The 27531-nt window shown below is 39.9% G+C and overlaps 1 protein-coding gene across 2 annotated transcripts in view; it reads left to right on the top strand.

Annotated features, from left to right (window-relative positions):
• LOC150079048 (CD109 antigen-like) overlaps window positions 1-27531 on the top strand; it is a 1092235-nt gene that overhangs the window by 131125 nt on the left and 933579 nt on the right. For both annotated transcript variants that reach the window (XM_090384122.1, XM_090384121.1), the window contains exon 5: window positions 7349-7499. In XM_090384122.1, coding sequence (XP_090240248.1) covers window positions 7349-7499 — 151 coding nt within the window. The remainder of the gene's footprint in view (window positions 1-7348; window positions 7500-27531) is intronic.

Raw genomic sequence — 27531 nt, 5'->3', positions numbered from 1 at the left:
CTTCTTCAGTTCTTCTCCATAACAATTATAAGGGATATTTTTATGAGTTGCTAGAGTAGGAAAATGATAACATTTTTTAGTTCTTATCTGACTTTCCAACAATCTTAGTTTATTACAAAACGCTTTGACATGACCATGCAGTTCATGAACCAATTGTCCTTGTTTTTGCAATTTGAGATTCACTTCGTTTAGGTATCCGGTGACATCTACAAGAAATGCTAAATCACACACCCACTCATCATCTTTTACTTGGTTAATTGTTTCCTTTTATGTCCATAAAATCTGCAATGTCTTTTCTCAGATCATAAAATCGTTTTAACATTTTACCTTTACTCTTTATCTTCATAATCCGAAAATATGTCTGCCAAATACTCCTTAAATTGGTGGTGATTAAGTGCACGTGACTTAATAAAGTTAATACTGGCTACTACAACTTCCATAACATTTGTGAATTTAATCAATTTTGCACACAGATTTTGTTAGTGGATAATGGAGTGAAAATTTGTTAAATTTACCTGATGGATCTGTAGTTCTATTGCTCTTTCATGAACTATTCCAATAAATCCTTTCCATGTACCAACCATTGCAGGGGCTCCATCAGTGCATATGCCAGATAGTGAACTCCATTTAAGTCCAAATCTCTCGAAGTCTGTGTTGACTGTTTCAAATATATCTTCACCGGTAGTTGTTCCTTTTAATGGCCGAAGCGCCAATAATTCTTCTGTGATGTTGAAATCCACATCAACTCCTCGAAAAAATATTGCTAGTTGTGCTGTATCATAGGCATCGGTGCTGTCATTCAAAGCAATTGAAAATGCTTTCAATCTAGCAATCTTCTCTTTTAAACTTTTTTTTAGTGACAAATGGGCCTGGAGTACTGGGGTCCATAGTTTCAAATACATATATATATACACAGTTATGCCCAGTTAATTTATTAAAGTACAAATAAAATAAAATATAAGTACAAAATTCAGTAGCTTTCGGAACACGTGTCCCTTTATCAACTGATAAATTTGAATACATTACAAGCAAATGTGGCACGTTACTCATGCATCATTGTTGTAGCACGGACGTGTGCTGCCTTACGCCAGTGATCACCCATCAATAAAACGGTTGTCTCTAGGATGGGATGTATACGCATGCTTTTCTGGCGATTTAATGCCTTAGGGTTGTTTATTATGTTTAGTGACTCTAGCCATAGGCGGTGGCGAAAGTGTCGCGCGTGGTCCACTATCTCAAAGTCGAGCTTGGGGTCAAGATCGTGGTTGGTAGCCCAAAAATGTTCTGCGAGCACGGACTGGTCAGTTTCGGCAAGCCGGATTGCTCTGTCGTGTTCCGTAAGGCGATCCTGGAGACGTCTCGATGTCTCACCTACGTAGCAACTGTTACAGGCCCTACAGGTGATACGGTACACTACTTTGCTGCGTAAGACAGGTGTGACAGGGGTCTTCACACTGGAGACAAGTGAACGTAGGCTCTTACCGGGTAATTGCACACATTTGATGTTGTAACTTCTCAGGATCTTCGAGATACGTCCTGACACTCCTGGATAGTACGGAATGTAGGCAGACGATATGCCGACTTGCTTCGGAGGTCTTGGGTTGGAAGTAAGTTCTTCTGCCTGTAACAAGCATCTGTTAAGTACATGGGATGGATAACCGCATCTGGTTAGGTCCGCCTTCACACGGGAGATCTCGTTACGTCTAATTGTGTCGGTGCTGGAATGGCTCCAGGCCCTGGAGAATAGGGTGCGGGCAGTGCTATTGAGATGGCTTGGAGCGTGGCCGGACCCGTAGTTGGTGAATTGACCGCACCACATGGGTTTGCGGTATACTGAGGTCTCTAGACTTGGGCCTACGCGATGCACTAGCACGTCCAGAAACGGGAGCGAACCGTCCACCTCTGATTCTACGGTAAACTTGATGAAATTGGATAGAGAGTTGAGGTGTTCTAGTAGTACCGTTTCAGAACGACGTGGTATTATGGTAAAAATATCGTCGACGTATCTACATCACGTTGTAATAGGTGTAGGTGGGTTCTGGTGTATCTGCTCCTCTAGATCTTCCATGGCGATGTTAGCTACTACGGAACTGACAGGGGCACCCATAGCAGTGCCATGTACTTGTTTGTAGAGTGAGTCTTCAAAGGTGAAGATGCTGCTAGAGAGGCATAGGTTGAGGGCGGTACAGATGTCATCAGTGGATAGTGACGTCCTGGATTGGAGGCTTAAGTCGCTCTCAAGGAGCCTTCTGGTGCAGTGCACGGCCTGTTGGACGGGAATCGAGGTGAATAAAGAAACCACGTCAAATGATGCCATGACAGAGTTGTCAGGGATTGAAATGTCCTTAATGATGTTAATAAATTCACTGCTGTTTTTAACGGTGTGAGATGTATTACCTATAAGAGGCGAGAGGAGGCTCGCGATGTGTTTGGACAGTTCATACGTTGGGGCACTGCAGCAAGACACTATAGGTCTGAGAGGAATACCTGGTTTATGGATCTTTGGTAATCCGTAGAATTGCGGTAGTTGGCAGCCAGTAGCACGTAGAAGATGGTGAGTCGCGGTCGGGATCTTCTTATCTTTAAGCCATGCGTGGACAAGTTTATTAACATTTGCTTCCAGACGTTTCAAGACTTTAACGGGAGGATCAGGTAGAGGTTCATATACGTTAGGATCGAGTAATAGGGCCAAGGCTTTCTCTCGGTAGGCTGATCGGTCCAGCACAACAGTCCGGCGCCCTTTATCCGCAGGAAGTACAACGATGGAGTTGTCTTTTCTTATAGATGACAGGGCGGCACGCTGGCGGTGGTTGAGGTTTGCGTACGTTTTTCGAGTGTTGCGGAACTGTGTATATATATATATACACAGTTATACATATATATAACTGTGTATATATATATATGTATTTGAAACTATGGACCCCAGTACTCCAGGCCCATTTGTCACTATTCGATCACTTTATGGCCATAATACCTACAACGACTGTGTGCAATTACAAAAGTCCTTCCTCTCAATAGCCCGGAACAGGCAACATTTACGCTTCGCACACAGATGCAAAAGCAATCGAATCATACCTAAAGGATTCCGGTACAAAGCCCCGTTCCACAACTCTCACATGGATCGTGCCTGCTTTAACTTCAGCCTACGCACATTAAATTTGTGGATATCCCATCTCCACCGTGAAATCAGGAACGCTGACTACAACAAGTCCAGACTGTTATAACATCTGCAAGGTAAGGTCTCGCCTATCGTATTTACAAACCTTATACATACCATCTGCCATCGGGCTAGTCAGACCTCGGATACCTACCGTTTACGCCAGCAGCTCAAGTTCATAAACTTAAGCATAGAAGCTAACTCCTTAAAGGCGAACACTCATTCAGGCGACACGACTTCTTTCGTCTTGAATCTAAGTAACAAACAACTGTCCAACGAGCAGCTGAGTGTTTTATCAAACGGTATGAAATTCGCCGTTATACCATCGAAACCTCCCATCACACAGCTCGCTATGGGTATAGAAGCCAGTATTACCAACCTTCCCGAAGAAACTGCCAACGAGATCCGATTCAAGACTGCCGCAGTCCTCCGCAACACTCGAAAAATGTACTCATACCTCAACCACCGCCAGCGTGCCGCCCTGTCATCTATAAGAAAAGACAACTCCATCGTTGTACTTCCTGCGGATAAAGGGCACCGGACTGTTGTGCTGGACCGATCAGCCTACCGAGAGAAAGCCTTGGCCCTATTACTCGATCCTAACGTATATGAACCTCTACCTGATCCTCCCGTTAAAGTCTTGAAACGTCTGGAAGCAAATGTTAATAAACTTGTCCACGCATGGCTTAAAGATAAGAAGATCCCGACCGCGACTCACCATCTTCTACGTGCTACTGGCTGCCAACTACCGCAATTCTACGGATTACCAAAGATCCATAAACCGGGTATTCCTCTCAGACCTATAGTGTCTTGCTGCAGTGCCCCAACGTATGAACTGTCCAAACACATCGCGAGCCTCCTCTCGCCTCTTATAGGTAATACATCTCACACCGTTAAAAACAGCAGTGAATTTATTAACATCATTAAGGACATTTCAATCCCTGACAACTCTGTCATGGCATCATTTGACGTGGTTTCTTTATTCACCTCGATTCCCGTCCAACAGGCCGTGCACTGCGCCAGAAGGCTCCTTGAGAGCGACTTAAGCCTCCAATCCAGGACACCACTATCCACTGATTACATCTGTACCGCCCTCAACCTATGCCTCTCTAGCAGCATCTTCACCTTTGAAGACTCACTCTACAAACAAGTACATGGCACTGCTATGGGTGCCCCTGTCAGTTCCGTAGTAGCTAACATCGCCATGGAAGATCTAGAGGAGCAGATACACCAGAACCCACCTACACCTATTACAACGTGGTGTAGATACGTTGACGATATTTTTACCATAATACCACGTGGTTCTGAAACGGTACTACTAGAACACCTCAACTCTCTATCCAATTTCATCAAGTTTACCGTAGAATCAGAGGTGGACGGTTCGCTCCCGTTTCTGGACGTGCTAGTGCATCGCGTAGGCCCAAGTCTAGAGACCTCAGTATACCGCAAACCCATGTGGTGCGGTCAATTCACCAACTATGGGTCCGGCCACGCTCCAAGCCATCTCAATAGCACTGCCCGCACCCTATTCTCCAGGGCCTGGAGCCATTCCAGCACCGACACAATTAGACGTAACGAGATCTCCCGTGTGAAGGCGGACCTAACCAGATGCGGTTATCCATCCCATGTACTTAACAGATGCTTGTTACAGGCAGAAGAACTTACTTCCAACCCAAGACCTCCGAAGCAAGTCGGCATATCGTCTGCCTACATTCCGTACTATCCAGGAGTGTCAGGACGTATCTCGAAGATCCTGAGAAGTTACATCAAATGTGTGCAATTACCCGGTAAGAGCCTACGTTCACTTGTCTCCAGTGTGAAGACCCCTGTCACACCTGTCTTACGCAGCAATGTAGTGTACCGTATCACCTGTAGGGCCTGTAACAGTTGCTACGTAGGTGAGACATCGAGACGTCTCCAGGATCGCCTTACGGAACACGACAGAGCAATCTCGCTTGCCGAAACTGACCAGTCCGTGCTCGCAGAACATTTTTGGGCTACCAACCACGATCTTGACCCCAAGCGCGACTTTGAGATAGTGGACCACGCGCGACACTTTCGCCACCGCCTATGGCTAGAGTCACTAAACATAATAAACAACCCTAAGGCATTAAATCGCCAGAAAGGCATGCGTATACATCCCATCCTAGAGACAACCGTTTTATTGATGGATGATCACTGGCGTAAGGCAGCACACGTCCGTGCTACAACAATGACGCATGAGTAACGTGCCACATTTGCTTGTAATGTATTCAAATTTGTCAGTTGATAAAGGGACACGTGTTCCGAAAGCTACTGAATTTTGTACTTATATTTTATTTTATTTGTACTTTAATAAATTAACTGGGCATAACTGTGTATATATATATATGTATTTGAAACTTTTTTTTGATATCATCAGCCATAATTTCTGTCCGTCGGACAACAGTACATCTCGACAAACGAATATTCTCGAAGTCTTTTTTCTTTTCAAGACATATTATACTTGCAACATCCAGCAGACCTTCTTTGATAAATTCTCCTTCACCAAATGACTTAGAATGCTTAGCGATTTTTTTGCTTACCACAAAGCTGGCTTTGACAATGCTGTGGTGCTGCATTCTTTGCTTGTTGAACATTTGCTGCTGGGTATCCAAATTCTTCTTCAACTTCTGTATTTCATCTTTTCGTAGTTGTCCATCAATTTTTTGGTGATCCACATGTCTCAAAGTAAAGTATCTCTTCAAGTTGTATTCTTTGTTGACAGATATGGATTCCTTGCACAGCAAACATACAGGAAATCCTTTATTCAGAATAAAATAATAATCCTCCATCCAGTTGTCTTGAAATTGACGATTCTCTGCATCTACTTTTCTTTTTTTTGACATAACCCCTGACATTGTCCCAAATTTATAAGCGATATTCAGAACTGTGAAACAAACTGTCTTATACACTGCAGGCACTGAACAGAACACAACATCAATGCAGGCACCGAACTGACACGTTGTAACACGTTCACACATGCCGCTAGTCAAAGTGAGAAAGAGACCTTGGTGGGAGAAAACATCGTGTGTTTTGCGCAAGTCATATGACATCAGCTTAAAGTGAGTTAGTAGAACACACCATGTTTTCTCCCACCGTGAATCAGACAAACTTCGCTGAAATAGATTAGAGCCGGATCAAAAGAAGTAGAAGGCTGGATATGGCCCGCGGGCTGGGGGTTGCCCATATGTGCTATATAAGGTTACTTTCTTGCATTATAGGCCTCTACTAATGCTAATAGTAATGCTTCCTAATCTTATCAGGGAGAAAAAAAAATAGTTTTTCACTCAAGAGATGATGACAGCTAGCCTAATCTGAAACCTGCATATGATATATGTGCTATTGAAGTATCGTCTACGGTCACTTCAGGTTGTGTCCTACATTGTCACCTAACAGTTAACAGACACACCCTCTCTGGAAGAATCCTATCAGTTGGAATATTGTCTGCTATACAGACGGCGAACAACAGAAATTTGCTATACGTAATGGCTGTTGGTAGGAGGTTCCTCTGTGCTGCTGTTACCACCGACCTTCCTGGGAAGAAGTTGGAAACTAGGCACTTGCAAAGAGACCTTGAAATTTTTAAGGCTTTAAAGCAATTTAATAAAGGATCTAACTATTGACTATGGGGGCCTTGTTACTGATGGCATAGTCAGATATATTCCTTGTATATATTCTTATAATATGTGATATTACCATGTTATTGTCCTGAATTTTTTGTTAGTCCATGGCATAATTCCATGAATGGTTCACCTAAAATTTGTATTTTATTCTTTTTATACTCATTTTGAACATTATATAAGGAGCATTTATTATTTATTTATTCACCTTCTGTGTGAATATCACAATATTAAATTTTATCGCGTAAATAACTTATTGAGAATCCCTATTTCAAATATTTGGAATACAAGAAATTTTTGCATCCAAATATGTTTCTTATATCCAAAAATTTCTTGTATTCCAAATATTTGAAATAGGGATTCTCAATAAGTTATTTACGTGATAAAATTTAAATTTCTACTTTTAAGTTACATTTAGTTTTCAACATTTGTGTACTGAAATTGGCATCTCACTTTTACCCTGTGTAATACTGCAATTGTATATGTGCAAGCATGTGCATTTTGTTTGCCTATATGTGTGTGTGTAAATTTATTTAATTTTGTTTAATAGGAGATTGATTGGGAACCGGGAAATTATACATTGAAGGTCGAAGGAAGGGGAGGCTTAACTTTTGAGAATTCAACTCACATAGAATATCAGTTAAAAAGTTATTCTGCATTCATTCAGACAGATAGAGCTGTTTATAAACCTCAACAAATAGGTAAATATATATATTTATTATTATTATTTTTTGATTCTTGTTGCATTTTCATTGGGATTTGTTATTATTTACAAATTTGAAATTTATTCAACTTCATATATGCAGACTGGGATCCGGAAAAGTGGTCCCTTGCATTTCGCCTCCCACAATTCATCTCCCACATTTTGCCCCCAGCACATTTCACCCCCGACACATTTCACCTTCTATAGATATTAAGTAGGCTACAGAAATGTAAATGATACACCTAATTTTTTAATAATTCTAATTTATTTTGTTTTAATAGAATAAATGCAAATTATTATTGTTTTAAACTTGAAGTTGTATGCAATGCCTCTAAGGTAATAAATCACATTATGATTTTGAAAATCTTGGACTATTCTTTTGATTCTAGTAGAAATTGCAGCATACTTCTTGTTTCTTTGATTGCCTGAATTACCGGCAGTTAGTTGTGTAATTTCGAAATTGTGTAGCCCTTGTTGTTTCTTTAAAGAATCAATGAATCGGTAAATATTTGGGAATAAAGTAGCACAAGTTACCTGAAATCCCCTGTGCCACCCCCCTCCACGCCATTGTTGGTACGTTGCTGATCATTCAGTGTTCTAGTGTAAACATTCCACAATTCGTTGGCAAAAATGGGTAATTGCCGGCCTCTCCGCTGTCTTCTTCCAATATATGTATCTTCAAAGTAGTTTGCAATCACCATAGCTTCAATGGGGAAGTCATCAGCTTCAACTAAATCTTCAAATGCTTGAATAACGTTAGGAGGAGGAACAAATGCCAATGCCGGAATCATTCGGATCCAACGAGCAAATTCATGGTCTTGTTCATATCGGGCTTTTAAACCTTCATTCTGTACCTTTCGCCAAACGCTTTGGGAAAGATGAAAAAAACAACCAGTATTTACAATACCAGGAAATTCTTGTTGGAAGGCTTGTATGGCACTGTGTTCAAAATTTGTAATAAGTCGCTGGGGTTGGAGACCCAGTTGTAGATTTTTAACTTCTTGAAGCAACTTGACGTATGTGGCACGAGTTTTGTTTGGGAGAAGCGCGTAGACCACTGGAATAACTGCATTAAATTGAACCACATGAATTGTATAAAGCTGCTGGAAATGCGTGGGTACTGTGCTAAAAGTTCCATCAGAAAACCACTCCTGGCTACGCACCAATAACTGAAGATTGTTACTAGTGGAAAAAATAAGCATGCGACCCGGGAGCAGTTCGTCCTGAGAATCATACATCAAAAACTGTTGTACATTGCCATCGATGATAATTTCTTGATAATTTTGTGGAATTACTAGGTCCTGGAGATTGCTCGGTAAAGCAGGAGTACCATTGTTGCATCGAACATGACGAATGGTTCGTTTAAGTGAATCCTTTTTAGGAAGTAATGCCGTGACATTGGCATGAGCCTCTGCAATTACTGATGCAACAATTTGCTGTGGCTGTTCGTTCGTAGTTGTTGCATGTTGCTGTATTTGACCAATCAATTGCAATGCTTCCAACCTTGCAGTATGAGCTGCATGGTTATGTTTAGTTACGACTTTCACAACTGGGCCTTCCAAACCCTCTGTCCAAACACGCCCTTTGCAGGTGGAATGTTTTTCACAAACCCAGAAATTCCATGTTTTTCATCTAAAGTTCTCTTTGAAAACACGTAAATGTGGTTATCATCTACTAATTTTTTTTTGCCTCTTATTGACGAAACACTTTTTGCCATTGTACCCAAAGGATTAATCAATCAAGATGCAAAAATAATATGCAGATATTGCACTGCCTGCGGCATTCAGCTTGTTCATGCGATGCACCACCGATAATGAGGCAGCGAAACAGCAAACGCACGCTGTCCACTGTGCCAGGAAATGTGAGGAGAGCCAGATGCAGGAACTTTTATTATTTGAATTTAGACAAATCAGAACAAGATTCACTTGTTACTGAAAAGACTCCTATAAGATTAGTCACTGTTCCCTCTCCCCGTGTCGTCACTAACCACATGACTATCGCCCTCATGGTCGAGTATGTATTCTTTCCATTGTGAAAGGATTAACAGTTCCAGTTAATCCTTTCACAATGGAAAGAGAACCCTGAAGACATACAAAAGGGGAGAAATTAGTTTAAAGGCTATGTAACAATTTGTAACATGTAACAAGTTTAAAGGCTATGTAACAATTTGTAACATGTAACAAGTTTAAAGGCTATGTAACAATTTGTACACGAATGTAATTTTGAAAATTTGTTCGGAAAAGTTAGAGTTACCAGAAGTTCAGTTCAAGTAATCAAGAGAGTTTAACATTGAATCTCCACTAAAGGAACTGGGACTTCAATAAAAATTAAAGTTATCGAGAATTGACTGTATTTACATTTTTGTAACCTACTCATTATCTACTGGGGGCAAAATGTTCCGGGGGAGCGACGTGGGGGGGCGAGATGCGAGGGGCTACGGAAAAGTAGCCCCTCGCATCAGACCTGCCATTTTTAGAAACCAGAAACTGAAAAAAAAAAAAAAAAAAATTAATGACTTGGCTTTCAGCTGGAGGAAATCATCTGAAAAAAGTTTCTTAAAATGTACATCAATGACAAATTGTTTTATTTTTATTGTTCTTTTATCTCTTGGGCTGTTGATCAAAAATTCTAAACAAGAAACGTAGCATCATGTAGTTACCAACATTATCACCTACAAAATCTCTCAGTAATATTCCATTAAAAAAATGTTGCCCAATAAATAAAAATAAAATAACCATTCAAAGTGAGTTGCCACAAAGGTAGCAAGCTAGTACACAGAGAATTTGCCACGAAAACAAGTTGGTACTCAAACTGAAAGTTATGAATCACAGCATTTTGTGGAGGGAAAGAATACCCCCTCGCCAAAGATTTCACTGTCATTTAAGTAGCATTAGTAGAGGCATTTGATGCAAGAAAGCAAGCTTATGCAGCATCAGCCAAAAAAAAAAAAAAAAAAAAAAAACCACTTCCACTTCACCCCTCTGTTCGTTCAAAATACCTGTCCAGCTGAGCCTTAAACTTATTTAGGCTATCGACTTCCACGACAAGGGATGGAAGTCTGTTCCACCAACCAACCACCCGCTGGCTAAAGGCAAATTTCCGCACGTCTATCCTACATCTGTCTTTCCTCAATTTGAATTTATGCCCTCTCAGGTGATTATTCTGAGCGAGAGGAAGAATCCTATCAGCATTGAGCATGCTCAAACCATTCAAGGCCTTATACACCTCTATCAGATCACCTCACTGGTGCCTAGTCTCCAGACACTGTAATTTGCAAAACTTAAGCCTTTCTTCGTAAGAGCACCCCTTTGTTCCATTCACTAATCTTGTTGCCCTTCTCTGTACCAGCAGCTCTACATCCTTCCAGCAGCTCTACATCCTTCTTGAAATGAGGCCTCCAGACCTGTATACAGTACTCTAGGTGTGGCCTGACCATTACCTATACAAGGGAATAATCACCTCCTTATCCCTACTATGCTGATGAAGTACTCTGAGAATAACTCATTGAATGCGCCTCCGTAGCCAGGTGGGAAGGAGCAGCAGTGCGTGGCACAGGCTTCTTGATTAAACCGGGGTTCGAACCCGTCACCACCAAATACGGAGGATGCGGAAAGGTCAAGGGAATGACCACCGCATATCACGGAGCAATATGGCCTTAGTTGCTAATGCTCCTAAAAACCAAATAACAAACAAACTAACTAACAAACTCATTGAATAAGGTTGTGATAACTGTTGAAAGGACACAATTCCCAGTTAGGAATTCAAAAGAAATCTGTTATGTTTGTGAAATCCAGCAGCTCTAGATCCTTCTTGAAATGAGGCCTCCAGACCTGTATACAGTACTCTAGGTGTGGCCTGACCATTACCTATACAAGGGAATAATCACCTCCTTATCCCTACTATGCTGATGAAGTACTCTGAGAATAACTCATTGAATGCGCCTCCGTAGCCAGGTGGGAAGGAGCAGCAGTGCGTGGCACAGGCTTCTTGATTAGACCGGGGTTCGAACCCGTCACCACCAAATACGGAGGATGCGGAAAGGTCAAGGGAATGACCACCGCATATCACGGAGCAATATGGCCTTAGTTGCTAATGCTCCTAAAAACCAAATAACAAACAAACTAACTAACAAACTCATTGAATAAGGTTGTGATAACTGTTGAAAGGACACAATTCCCAGTTAGGAATTCAAAAGAAATCTGTTATGTTTGTGAAATCTGTACTCAGTCCTCCACTGGTTGCTGATATAGATCAGCATAAAAGTACTAAGAGATATGTTAAACAAAGATGTTACATCTAATCTTTGTACTGGCATAAGGTTGGAAATCGACAACAGTGTCATGAGTACTAACTCTTCATCTGTTGCTACCACAAAAGCTAAACATGTTCAGCTTTCTTTTTTTTTGCAGAAAAAAAAAACGATTTTTAATTCTTGATGAAAATGGACATAGGTTATCTAAATATCATTTTTGTCGCAGTTTTTACTATGCTGATGAAAGATGTGTGCCTTGGTGTTAATATATTTATTTTTAATAAATTATATATGGATTCACAGAAACTTGTTTCAAAATCTGTAACAAAAGATGGCTGTGCTTTGATTGAGAATTTTAATTGTTTGGTTATTTAACAAAAATAAAATCGTTTCATTTAGAGATGAAACATATTATATGCTTAAACTAATAGGTTTTATTCAGTTTTATGTACATAAAGAGGAGGAAGGTTCTTTTCTGTTTATATTTTATTTATTCATAAATTAACTCTAAAGTTATATTCTGAAGGATATATGATCACACATACATCCTGAAATTTTAAATTGTTTTTTCATTATGGAGGAATGGTGTAAAATAATGTACATGTCATCTTGTTGTCCCTCAACTTAAAAAATTTACATCACTAGTTCAAAATTTTTGTTTTTTATTGATGTTTGCTATTCCTTAATTAAGATAGTGCAATTAACACAATTACATAATGTTTTATTTATTTTTCCTTGGACAAATCAAATAATAAATTCTAATTTAAAATAATAAATAAATTTTTTCTTTAGTTCATCAAAACAAAAAATTGTTTTGCTGAACTAAAGAAACAGTACAATAAGCAATAATTTTAAGATTGTTCCTAGCCAGCCTCCTAAACTTTAATTTACAATTCTTCTTCCGTTATTTAACTCTTTCTTCTGCCATTTGCATTTCATTTATGATAATTAAAATTGGCTTACCTTATTTTCTCAATCAGAATTCTTAGCTTCATTAAATTTTTGTATTATCTTTATTTACCATGAAAAATATAAAAATTTTTAACTGTATTTATTCTTATTTTTTTTATTCTTAATGCTTTAATATTCTCGAGTTATAACTTGAGAATATGGTTATAAATGGACACTGCCCTTTTTGGACTAGTGTTACTAGTCTCTCCGGAGTCTCTTAGAGTTCAGTGCTGTGCTCTTTACTATTTACAGTATTTATTAAGGAAATTGATAAATGCATATCAAGTATAATATCAGGTGATACAAAAGTTGACATGGTGGTTATCGACATGATTTGAGGCACACTACTGCAGAAAGACCTAGAAAAATTGGGCAGATGGGCTGAGAAGTGGCAGTGAGGTCACAGCGGCAGCCCCAAAGGCAGAGTGCAGTGGCCCCATAGGAGCTAGTTGTTGTCGGTGACTCTATTGTCAGAGAAAAGGGAAATATATTGTGCAAAGAGGATAGGTGGAATTGTACCAGGACATATCTGCCATTGCCAAAATTTGATAATGTTGTAGAGCAGATATCTTTTAAGGGCACAAAAGGTGATATGTGCACATAGGATAATGACATTAAGAGCAGGAGATCTGTTGATTTACTTAACAAGGACAGAGAAATATTGAAAAACAGTCCCGAGTTAGGGTTAAATTTGAAAATGTCTGCAATCCTGCCCAGACAAGATAGGAGTATATAATGATGGTCTTGTCAATCATTTTGGCCCTGGACGACTGCAAGGCTCATGTGTTAGAATTTTTCTCAGCGGGGTCTGTGCTTGTTAACAGGAGAGACTGCTTTGACAAGGATGGGATACATTTAAATAGAGAGGATGCAAGAATATTTGCTTGTATCGAGGCAGTGTTAGCTGGGTCTGAAAACTTATCATGGGTGATTTACAGGCTAATAGATTAACAATAGCTGTAGGCAGAGGTCAAAGGGATTCTAACACTGGTTCTGTTGGATTGAGCAACAGCCTTGAAAAACAAGGTGCTGGGGATTTCAAGGACTGCTGGGAATCATCATGGAACAAGTAAATACAAAGGGTACTAGGAAAGTTTTGCAATACAGCTTTGTTTATTTAATTTTTTCAAAGTAATTTCCTCTACATTCAATACACCTCTCCATCCTCCGAAACCAATCTTTAAACCAGTTCTGCCAAGTTTCACTAGGGAGTAAAGCACACTCGTTGTCCCAAGCCAGTAGAAGGTCCTCATCACTGGAAAACCGCCTCCCTTTTAGCTTCATTTTCACATGCGGGAACAGTGCAAAGTCGCAGGGAGCAAGGTCTGGACTGTAGGGAGGGTGCTCGAGAAGTTTCAGTCCTGTCGTGGTCAAATATTCGGTGCAGGCTTTGGCGCGGTAAGCTGGAGCATTATCGTGATGGAGGTACCAGGTGTCCATTCTTGACTTTGGACGCAGGTTCTTCATAGATCCAATGACTTTAGGCAGGCATTGTTCAGTATACCACTTAGCTGTGACTGTCTTCTGCGTGTCCAAAACGACACGTTCCACAATTCCACTCGGTTTGAAAAATACAGCTATCATTTTCTTCTTTACAGATCGGGATTTTCTGACAATTACGGGTGTGTCGTCATCATCAAAGACCCAAACTTTGTTTTGAGCCTTGGTCGGCAGATCGTAATAGTACAGCCAAGTCTCGTCACCTGTCACGATGTTGTTCACATACCGAGATTGTCCCTTATCAAGCTTTTTTAACATCTCCCGGCACCAAGTCACACGTCGTGTCATCTGCTCTTCAGTCAGTTGATGCGGCACCCAGAGAGAACAAAGTTTCTTCACGTGCAAATGATCTTGCAGAATCGAACGAATTGCTGGTGCATTTAGGCCCAAAGTATCCTTTATCTGTTGGTAGGTCACTCGCCTGTTTTCGTCAAGCATTTTCCTCACAGCAGTAACGTTTTCCTCCGTAACTGACGTTCGTGGCCTTCCCGGCCTCTCAGAATCCTCCAGAGTGAAATTTCCCCTTTGGAATTCTCTATACCACCTGAATATCGTTGTACGATGTGGACAATCATCATCTAGTGCAAGAGTCATTTCTTCTAAGCACTGGTCTATGGTTAAACCACGCACGAAATTATACCGCAAAACTGTCCTTATCTCATTTCGTGACCACGATGTCATCGCAAGCACTTTACACTCTCACTACTAATGAATAACTGAGCCCATCGACTTGGCGCGGCGGCTACTATGCACGTATGAACACATCTCAACATGCAGCAACAAGCAGCTTCCTGTGATTCATTGTTGCGTCATATTGCAAAACTTTCCTAGTACCCTTTGTACATGAGCTGTGTCAGGGTAACTAAGAGTAAGAACAGGTGCATGTTTACTTGCACATACAGCAATGCTAGGAGCATGGTAAATATATTTGATGAGCTGGAAGTGCTAGTCAAGATATAAAAGACAGATATCGTTGGGATTTCAGAGCTGTGGTATCACACAGATATAAGTGATGCAGAATTTGAATATGTGGTGTACAATGTGTACAAGAAGGATCGACGGGGAGATTGTGTCTTAGTTAAAACCACATGAAATCTAAGGCATGGATCTAATTGACATGGGTGTACAGTGCAATGTTGAGTCAGTTTGGTGTGACAAAAGCACTGGGAAAGCAAAATTAAGGGTAGGAATGTGTTATAGGCCTAATTACTTTGATGAGTACAACAAACAGCTGTACAGAGAAATAGATTGAGTCAGGAAATCAGAATGCATTATAATGGGAGATTTTAACTTTCTAGATATTGACTGGAACTTGTGGGTTGGGTTACTTGCATGCTAGCAAGACTTTTGTGGATTTATTGGAGGATTGTTTTCTACAGCAACATGTTTGAGGGGCAACCAGAGGGACTAATACTCTTGATCTGATTATTAGGAGTGATTATTCATGCATTAAGAACTTGCAGGTAAAGGAACCACTAGGTGATAGTGATCACAGTGTACTGATGTGGGATTTACTTAAAGATGCAACTACCATCCAGGGTAATGGGAAGGGTTTTTGTTTTTATAAAGGTGATTACAGTGGTCTCAGACAGTTTTTAAATTCTATACAGTGGGATCAACTGATGATTTAAAATCAGTGAATTCTAAATGGGAACCCTTCAAGGAATTAATCCTGGAAGCTACTAGGCTTTTCATACCAACTAAGGAATACTGTTCATGGTATAGGCTTAATGGATATCAGATGAACTAATGCGACTTGTGGCAGAGAATAAAAATGCGTGGGATGCATATAAACTATCAGGTGACTCAGAAGCCTAGCACATATAAGCTAGTCTGTAGTAGTAGTAGTAGTAGTAGTGGCATGTGATGCAAAAAAGCAAGTGGGAACCCTTTATATGAGCTTATGCAGCATCAGCCATAAAAAAAAAAAAATCACACCATTCCCTCCAAATGCTTGTCCAGTTCCTCCTTAAATTTATTTAACCTATCAACTTCCACAACGACAGATTGAAGTTTGTTCCAGCAATTAACCACCCGCTGGCTAAAGGCAAATTTCCGCACATCTATTCTACATCTGTATTTTCTTAATTTGAATTTATGCCCCCTTAGGTTCGTAATATGAACAAGTGGAAGGATCCCATAAGAATTCAGCGTGCTCAATCCATTCAAGGCCTTATACACCTCAATCAGATCACCGTGCAGGTGCCTAGTCTCCAACCACTGCAATTTGCAGAACTTAAGCTTCTCTTGGTAAGAGGATCCCTTCATTACCCTCACCAATCTAGTTGCCCTTCTCTGTACATGCTCAAGCAAATCTACATCTTTCCTAAAATGACGCCTCTAGACCTGTACGCAGTACTCAAGGCCTGGCCTGACCATTGCCTTATACAGAGGGACAATCACCTCCTTTTCCCTGCTAGAAAAATTCCTATACATCATTGACAAAACCCCATGACCTGCCCTGGCAGCCTGTCTGCATTGCTCAGAAAACTTCATATCTGACTGCACAATTACTCCCAGGTCTTTTTCATTTTCTACCACCTTAAGTGTAGTACCACACAGTTGGTACGTTTCTCTGGGGTTACTTCTACCCATATGCAGTACTTTGCATTTGTCAAGGTTAAACTTCAGTTGCCACTTCTTAACCCATCTGCCCAAATTATCTAGATCCTGCTGCAGTAGTTTTTGTGTGTGTTTTTTTTTAGGAGCATTAGCAACAAAGGCCATATTGCTCCGGGTATATGTGGTGGTCATTTCCCGACCTTTACGCATCCTCCGTATTTGGTGGTCACGGGCTCGAACCCCGGTGTAATCAAGAAGCATGTGCTTCGCACTGCTGCTCCTGCCCACCTGGCTACGGAGGCGCCACTGCAGTAGCACACTGCCATTACTGTCATTAACAACCCTGCCAACCTTTGTATCATCTGCAAACTTCGACACTAAGCCTGATATACCTTCATCAATATCATTGATAAATATACAAAACAACAGAGGACCCAACACCAAACCCTGTGGGACTCCACTAATAACATTAGTACACGAATAGCAGCACCCATTAATTACCACCCTCCGTCTTCTCCCACTCAACCATCCTTTTATCCATTGTAGCAACTTACATTTAATACCATTCTGCTCCAATATGTACAATAGTCTTTCATGTGCAACAGTGTCAAAAGCTTTCCTGAAATCCAAATATATGATATCAAAATTATTTTTTGCATCCACTTCCTTTGTAACCACATCATAATATCCTATCAAATTTCTCAGACAAGACTTTTCCTTAACAAACCCAGGCCGTGTCTGAATTATTGCTGCAGTCTTGTCTAGATGATCCTGCAATGCATCTTTCACCAGTGACTCCATTATTTTACCCTTAACAGAAGTTAAACTAACTGGTCTGTGATTACTCGTGTCACCCTTCAGTCCCCCCCTTTGTGAATTGTTGATACATTTGCACATCTCCAGTCCGTGGGAACCTCCCCTGAGTCCAAGGATGCTCTCATAATTATGGCTAAGGGTTTGCTTAGTTGCTTTGCTGCCTCCTTTAATATAACTGGATAGATCCCATCCACCCAGGTACTTTTCTTATGTTTAACTTCAACAATTTCTCCTCCGATTTGCTCTCAGTTATTACAAAATCATTAAGTATCCTGCTACAATTTGATAACCTTCTGCCATTTTCAAATCTTAATAATTCCTCATGTGTGAATGTAGATGCAAAATACTCATTCAGTTTGTTTGCTATCTGAGCAGGATCATCAACAGTCGAACCATCGATGTCAAGTGGACCAATCAGATTCATCCACTTCCTTTTAGAGTTTATATAAGTAAAGAAATCCTTGCTGTTTTTCTTAGCATCTTTTGCCAAGGATTTCTCGTAATCTGCCTTCGCCTGCCTAACCTCCTTTGTGACCTGATTACAGACTAGCTTATATCTGCCATAGGCTTCTGTGTCGCTTGATAATTTATATGCATCCCATGCATTTTTCTTCTCTTTTACGAGTCTCATTAATTCAATAGATAACCGTTTAGGCCTAAACCTTGAACAATATTTCTTAATAGGTATGAAACTTTTAGTAGTATCAACGATTAATTCCTTGAATGCTTGCCACTTAGAATTTATTGTTGGTAACATCGTCAGTTGATCCCACTGAACAGAATTTAAAAACTTTCTGAGACCACTGTACTCACCTTTACGAAAGCAAAAACCCTTTCCTTTACCCCTGATGGTAATTAAATCCCACATCAGGACACTGTGATCACTGCCATTTAGTGGTTCCTTTATCTGCAAATTCTTAATACACGAATGATCACTGCTGATAACCAGATCAAGAGTATTACTCTCTCTGGTTGCCCCTCGAACATGCTGCTGCAGAAAATAATCATCGAATAAATCCACAAAAATCTGACTAGTGTGTGAGTGACCAACCCACAAGTTCCAGTCAATATCTGGGAAGTTAAATTCCCCATTATAAGACATTCTGATTTACTAGCCCACTCTATTTCTCTGTACAATTGTTCATTGTATTCATTCGAGTCATTAGGCCTATAACACACTCTACACTTACTTTTGCTTTCGCAGTGCTTATGTCACACCAAACTGACTCAACAGTGCACTGTTCATCTATATCAACTGGGTGCACTTCTTTTGATTTTATGTTTTTCTTAATTAACAGCATAACACCCCCTCCCTTCCTTTCCTGTCTGTCCTTTCTGTACACATTGTACTCCCCAAATTCCAATTCTTCATTCCTAATATCAGTGTGACACCACGTCTCTGATATCCCAACAATATCCGCCTTTGATGTGTTGACCAGCACTTCAAATTCATCAAATTTATTTACTATACTTCTAGCATTGGTATACATGCACCTATTCCTAGTTACTCTAACACATCCCATATACCCACCTGCTTCACGATGACTGCCATCAGTCCCTGAAACCCCCAACACCCCTTGCTCCAGGTTGCTACTTATTCTAATAGAAGTTGTGCAAGAATCACCTTCACCTCTGCCTGTGGCTACTTTTATCCTTTTAGTCTGTGAATCCCCCCCCCCCAAGCTAGCAGTTTTCCAACCCACCTAACACTGCCTTGATGCTATCGAGGCAGTGTTTTCCGACCCACCTAACACTGCCTCGATAGCTTCAGCAAATATTCTTGCACCCTTTCTATTTAAGTGTATCCCATCCCTGTAGAAGCAGTCTCTCCTCTTAACAAGCACAGACCACTCTGAAAAAAATTCTACCCCTTGAGCCTTGCACATTCCCTCCAGGGTCGAATTGATTGACAAGGCTCTCATCATGTACTCCCTCCTGTCGTGTCTGGGCAGAATTGCAGACACTTTCAAATTTAACCTGTAATCAAGTCACAAAGGAGGTTAGAAAAGCGAAGGCTGATTATGGGAAATTCTTGGCAAAGGGTGCAAAGAAAAAGAACAAAGACTTCTTTTCTTATGTAAACTGTAGGAGGAAGGGGATGAATCAGATTGGTCCACTTGATGTTGGTGTTTTCACTGCTAATAATCCTGCTCAGATAGCTGACAAACGGAATGAGTATTTTGCATCTCCATTCACACTAGGAATATTTTTATTCCTAATGTGTGATAATAATAATAATATTTTTATTAGGTTTATGAAACTCTAACACAGAGTTAAATGATTTTGTAATAATTGAAAGGAAAGTGAAATAGAATTTGTTGAAGTTAAATATAAGAAAGGTAGTTAAATATAAGAAAGGTGCCTGGGCCACAGAAAGGTGGCCTCCGTTAATATAATTCAATAATTATATTATTGAATTATATTAGCATTAGCATTAGTAGAGGCATTTGATGCAAGAACGCAAGCTTATGCAGTATCAGCCAAAAAAAAAAAAAATAAATAAATAAATAATAATAATAATAAATAAATAAATAAAAATAACCGCTTCCACTTCACCCCTCTGTTCATTCGAAATACCTGTCCAGCTGAGCCTTAAACTTATTTAGGCTATCAACTTCTACGACAAGGGATGGAAGTCTGTTCCACCAACCAACCACCTGCTGGCTAAAGTCAAATTTCCTCAGGTCTATCCTACATCTGTCTTTCCTCAGTTTGAATTTATGCCCTCTCAGGTGATTATTTTGAGCAAGAGGAAAAATCCCATTGGCATTGAGCATGCTCAAACCATTCAAGTCATTATACACCCCTATCAGAGCACCTCGCCGGTGCCTAGTCTCCAGACACTGTAATTTGCAAAACTTAAGCCTTTGTTCGTAAGAGCAACCCTTTGTTCCATTCACTAATCTTGTTGCCCTTCTCTTTATTCGTTGCAGCATCTCTACATCCTTCTTGGAATGAGGCCTCCAGACTTGTATACAGTACTCTAGGTGTGGCCTGACCATTGCCTTATACAAGGAAATAATCACCTCCTTATCCCTGCTAGAAAAATTCCTATATATCATTGACAATACACCATGAGCTATTCTTGCTACCCATCTGCACTGCTCAGAAAACTTCATATCTGCCTGCACAACCATTCCCCAGGTCCCTTTCATTCTCTACCACTGTCAGTGCAGTACCACAGAGTTGATACGTTGCTCTGGGGTTGCTGTTTTCCATATGTAGCACTTTACATTTGTCAATGTTAAACTTCATTTGCCACCTCTCAGCCCATCTGCTCAACCTTTTCAGATCCTGTTGCAGTAGCATAGTGTCAGTAGTGTCCTTGACAACCTTACCAACCTTCGTATCGTCTGCAAACTTGGAGATTAAGCTTGATATACCATCATCAATATTATTTATAAATACAAAAAACAACAATGGACCCAATACTGAACCCTGAGGCACTCCACCAATAACACTAGTCCATGATGAGCAGTGTCCATTGATTACCACTCTCTGTCTTCTCCCCCACGACCACCCCTTTATCCATAGCAGCAATTTGCCTCCAATGCCACACTGCCCCAATTTGTGCAGCAGTCTTCCATGTGCAACAGTATCAAAAGCCTTTCTAAGATCCAAGTATATAATATCAAAGTTATTTCCTGCATCCAGTTCTTTTGTGACTGCATCATAGTATCCAATCAAATTGGTCAGGCAAGACTTCCCCTTAACAAAACCATGCTGTGTCCGAGCTATAACTGAAGTCTTGTCTAGATGATCCTGCAGTGCTTCTTTAACCAGTGCCTCCATTAATTTTCTGGGAACAGAAGTTCAACTCACAGGTCTATAATTACTTGTGTCGCCCTTTGATCCTCCTTTGTGAATTGGGGTCACATTTGCACATCTTCAGTCCATGGTTACTTCCCATGAGTCCAAGGATGCTCTCATAATTATGGTTAAGAGTTTGCTTACTTCCTTTGCTGCCTCCTTTAATATAACTGGATAGATCCCATCCACCCCAGGTGCCTTTCTTGTGTTTATCTTCAACAATTTCTCCTCCAATTTACTCTCAGTTATTACAAGATTCTCTAGCGTACTGCCAGAGTTGAATACACCTCTGGCATTCCCCTCGCTGAATAACTCCTCATGTGTGAATGTCGATGCAAAATATTCATTTAGTTTGTTAGCTACCTGAGCAGGATCATCAACAGTTGACCATCGATATCAAGTGGACCAATCTGATTCATCCCCTTCCTTCTAGAGTTCACATAAGTAAAGAATTCTTTGCTATTTTTTCTTTGCATCCCTTGCCAAAGATTTCTCGTAATCTGCCTTCGCCTGCCTAACCTCCTTTGTAACTTGGTTACAGATCAACTTGTATCTATCATAGGCTTCTGTGTCACGTGTTAAATTGTATGTATCCCATGCATTTTTCTTCTCTGCCATATGTCTCATTAGTTCATCTGACATCCACTTAGGCCTAAACCTTGAACAATATTTCTTAGTTGGTATGTAAAGCCTAGTAGCTTCCATGATAAGTTCTTTTCTCCTCGGTAGTATAGTGGTTAGTATCCCCGCCTGTCACGCGGGAGACCGTGGTTCGATTCCTCGCCGGGGAGTAAAACTTTTTTAGTGTCTGCAATTCAGCCCAGACACTATAGGAGGGAGTATATGATGAGAGCCCTGTGGATCAGTTCGGCCCAGGAAAGATTGTGCAAGGCTCAAGGGGTAGAATTTTTTTTAGCCTGGTCTGTACTTGTTAACAGGAGAGACTGTTTCTACAGGGATGGGATACACTTAAATAGAAAGGGTGCAAGAATGTTTGCTGATGCTATCGAGGCAGTGCTAGGTGGGTCAGAAAACTGCTAGACTGGGGGGATACAAGGACTAATAGATTAACAGTAGCCACTGGCAGAGGTGAAAGTGATTCTTGCACTGCTTCTATTGGAATGAGCCGCAGCCTGGAAAATAAGATGCAGGATATTTCAGAGACTGCTGGGAATCATTGTGGTACAAGTAAACACATGGGTTGTGTTAAGGTAGCTAAGAAAAAGAACAGGTGCATGTATACTTGCGTGTACACCAATGCTAGGAGTTTAGTAAATAAATTTGATGAATTTGAGGTATTGCTCAAAACATCAAAGGCAGATATTATGGGGATTTCAGAGATGTGGTGTCACACATATATAAGGAATTTAGAACTGGAATTTGGGGAGTACAATGTCTAAAGAAAGGATAGACAGGATAGGAAGGGAGGAGGTGTTATGCTATTAGTTAAGAAATACATAAAATCCAAGTAAGTGAAGCCAGTCGACATCACTGGATAGTGCAGTGTCGAGTCAGTTTGGTGTGACATAAGCATTGGGAGATCAAAATTGAGAGTAGGAGTGCGTTATAGGCCTAATGACTCTGATGAGTATAATAAGAAACTGTACAGGGAAATAGAGTGGGCCAGTAAATCAGAGAGTCTTATAATGGGGCATTTTAATTTCCCAGATATTGACTGGAATTTGGGGGCTGGTCAATCACACACACTAGCAAGGCTTTTGTGGATTTATTGGATGATTGTTTTCTCCATCAGCATGTTTGGGAGGCAACTAGAGGGAGTAGTACTCTTGATTTGATTATCAGTAGTGATTCTTCATGCATTTAGAATCTGCAGGTAAATGAACCACTAGGTGGCAGTGATCACAGTGTGCTGAAGTGGGATTTACTCAAAGAGGTAACTACCATTAGGGATAAAGGGAAGGGTTATTGCTTTCGTAAAGGCGACTACGATGGACTGAGACAGTATTTAAATTCTATACAGTGGGACCAACTGATGATGTTACCAACAGCAAATTCAAAATGGGAAGCATTCAAAGAACTTATCTTGGAAGTTACTAGGCTTTACATACCAACTAAGAAATATTGTTCAAGGTTTAGGCCTAAGTGGATGTCAGATGAACTAATGAGACATATGGCAGAGAAGAAAAATGCATGGGATACATACAAATTAACACGTGACACAGAAGCCTATGATAGATACAAGTTGATCTGTAACCAAGTTACAACAGAGGTTAGGCAGGCGAAGGCAGATTACGAGAAATCTTTGGCAAGGACTGCAAAGAAAAACAGCAAAGAGTTCTTTACTTATGTGAACTGTAGAAGGAAGGGGATGAATCAGATTGGTCCACTTGATATCGATGGGTTAATTGTTGATGATCCTGCTCAGGTAGCTAACAAACTAAATGAATATTTTGCATCGATATTCACACTCAAGGAGTTATTCAGCGAGGGGAATGCCAGAGGTGTATTCAACTCTGGCAGTAAGCTAGAGAATCTTGTAATAACTGAGAGTAAATTGGAGGAGAAATTGTTGAAGATAAACACAAGAAAGGCACCTGGGGTGGATGGGATCTATCCAGTTATATTAAAGGAGGCAGCAAAGGAAGTAAGCAAACCCTTAACCATAATTATGAGAGCTTCCTTGGATTCAGGGGAAGTACCCATGGACTGGAGATGTGCAAATGTGACCCCAATTCACAAAGGAGGATCAAAGGGCGACACAAGTAATTACAGACCTGTTAGTTTAACTTCTGTTCCCGGAAAATTAATGGAGGCACTGGTGAAAGACACTGCAGGATCATCTAGACAAGACTTCAGTTATAGCTCGGACACAGCGTGGTTTTGTTAAGGGGAAGTCTTGCCTGACCAATTTGATTGGATACTATGATGCAGTCACAAAAGAACTGGATGCAGGGAATAACTTTGATATTATATACTTGGATCTTAGAAAGGCTTTTTATACTGTTGCACATGGAAGACTGCTGCACAAATAGGAGCAGTGTGGCATTGGAGGCAAATTGCTGCTATGGATAAAGGGGTGGTCGTGGGGGAGAAGACAGAGAGTGGTAATCAATGGACACTGCTCATCATGGACTAGTGTTATTAGTGGAGTCCCTCAGGGTTCAGTATTGGGTCCTTTATTGTTTTCTGTATTTATAAATGATATTGATGATGGTATATCAAGCTTAATGTCCAAGTTTGCAGACGATACGAAGGTTGGCAGGGTTGTCAAGGACACTACTGACACTATGCTACTGCAACAGGATTTGGAAAGGTTGAGCAGATGGGCTGAGAGGTGGCGAATGAAGTTTAACATTGACAAATGTAATGTGCTACATATGGAAAACAGCAACCCCAGAGCAACGTATCAACTCTGTGGTACTGCACTGACAGTGGTAGAGAATGAAAGGGACCTGGGGGTGGTTGTGCGGGCAGATATGAAGTTTTCTGAGCAGTGCAGACGGGCTGCAAGAATAGCTCATGGTGTATTGTCAATGATATATAGGAATGTTTCTAGCAGGGATAAGGAGGTGATTATTCCCTTGTATAAGGCCACACCTAGAGTACTGTATACAGGTACTATATACTGCATAAATTCAAATTGAGGAAAGACAGATGTAGGATAGACGTGAGGAAATTTGCCTTTAACCAGCGGGTGGTTCGTTGGTGGAACAGACTTCCATCCCTTGTCGTGGAAGTTGATAGCCTAAACAGAGGGGTGAAGTGGAAGCGGTTATTTTTATTTATTTATTTATTATTATTATTATTTTTTTTTTTTTGGTTGGTGGTGCATAAGCTTGCTTTCTTGCATAAAATGCCTCTACTAATGCTAATGCTAATGCTAATATAAATCAATAATATAATTATTGAATTATATTAAGGGAGGTCTTGAAGGAAGTGAGCAAACCCCTAGCTATAATTATGAGATCATCTTTGGATTCAGGGAAGGGCCCTGTGGACTGGAGATAGTTGAATATATCGCCAATTCACACAGGGGGGATCAAAGGTCTGTTATGAGTAATTACAGACCTGTTAGCTTAACTTTTGTTCCAGGGAGAATAATGGAGTCACTGGTAGGGTAGTGTAAAGGTACTTGGTGGCCCGGATTTAAAAGGGATTAAGGGGCCTCTTTTATTTATGTTCAGACAAAAATTATTAAATGGAGCATATATTTATTAAGTGTTAATCATTAACAATTAGTTTTTAATTGTACTTTACATTAACGTATAATTATTACAATATTATTATATTTTGATAAAGAGTCACCTATAATAGACATTAAGTGTTATCATTAACTTGACACACAGAGGGAATTTACACAAATATGTTTTGTATATTTTAATATTATTATAATTTGATAAATAGTCAAAACAAAGCAATCACCTATAATAGATATTAAATATCATCAACTTGACAAAAAAAGTGAATTACATAAATGTTTTATGTATTACAATATATTGATTATTACAGTATTATTAAATAGTTAGAACAAAACAACACCTATAATTAAATAGTGAAAACAAAATAATCACCAATAATAGACATATTAAATATTATTATCAATTTTGATAGAAAGATGAAATTCACACTTATATTTTATGTATTTTTAGTTTTTTTTAGAGGTCTTTTCCACCCAGTTATTAATTGCATCCTCAAAAGAACATTCACTAGCTATTTTCCTTTCAGTTGATAATATTGCACAACTATTCAGTCTTTCTTGAAGCATTATTTACCGTAAATGTGTTTTTATTAACTTTAATTTACTAAAGAACACTCAGCTGATGCTACTGTTACATGGAGAGTCAAAAAAATTCTTAAAGCAACAAATATATTTTAAAATATTTCTTCGAAATTATTTTATATGATAAATAATAAAATGTTTTTCGGATTCATAATATTATGTTTGTTTTAGCATTACCATTGGTAGAGGCACATGATGCAATAAAGCAAGTTTATATACTATTAGCCGGGAAAAAAAAAAAAAAAAAAAACACCTCCAATTTCACCCATCCATTCACTCTAGATGTTTGTGTACTACAGCCTTGAACTTAGTTAAGTTGTAGACCTCCACTACTACAGATGGAAGTTTGTTCCAACTATCAATCACCCGTTGGCTAACAACGTATTTCTGCACATCTATTCTTCAATTGACTTTCCTCAATTTGAATTTATGTCCCCTCAGGTGAGTAATCTGACAAGAGGAAGAATCCCATTGGCATTGAGCTTGCTCAAACCATTCAGAGCCTTATACACCTCAATTAGACCACCTCATAAGTGCCTAGGCTCCAGAAACTGCAATTTGCAGAACTTAAGTTATTCTTGTTAACACCAACCCTTTGTTCCACTCACCAATCTCATTGCCCTTCTCTGTACTCATTCCAGCAGTGCTACATCTTTCCTAAATTGAGACCTCCAGACCTGTATGCAGTATTCAAGGTGAGGTCGTATACAAGGGGATAATCAATTCCTTATCTTTGCTAGCAAAATTCCAGTATATCATTGACAAGACACCAATGTGAGCTACTGCTGCAGCCTCTCTGCACTGCTCAGAAAAGTTCATATCTGATTGCACAATACCCCAGGTCCTTTTAATTCTCCACTACCCTGAGTGTAGTACCACCCAGTTGATACATTATTCTGGAGTTACTGTTACCCATATTTTACATTTTACATTTGTCAATGTTACTTTACATTTGTCAATGTTAAACTTCAGTTGTCACTTCTCAGCCCATCTGCTCAACTTATCCAGATCGTGTTGCAGTAGTGTGCTATCATTACTGTCATTAACAACCCTGCAACCTTCGTATCATTTGATATACCTTCTGATATACTTAACCATGATATACCTTCATCAGTATCATTGATAAATACTGAAAACAACAATGGGCCCAACACCGAACACTGGGGGGGGGGACTCCACTAATAACATTCTACAAAGAGCAGTGGCCATTGATAACCACTCGCTGTCTTCTCCCACTCAACCATCGTTTTATCCATTATAGCAACTTGCCCTTAATATCATACTGCTATAATTTGTACAGTTGTACAGAAGACTACTATACAAATTATACCATACTGCTATAATTTGTGCAGTAGTCTTCTGTGTGCCACAGTATCAAAAGCTTTCCTAAAATCCAAG

Source organism: Mastigoproctus giganteus, chromosome 10, assembly GCF_048544385.1.
Source record: "Mastigoproctus giganteus isolate SK-2022 chromosome 10, ASM4854438v1, whole genome shotgun sequence".
NCBI classification, from domain to species: Eukaryota; Metazoa; Arthropoda; class Arachnida; order Uropygi; family Thelyphonidae; genus Mastigoproctus; species Mastigoproctus giganteus.
This window is presented reverse-complemented; position numbering and strand designations above follow the sequence as displayed.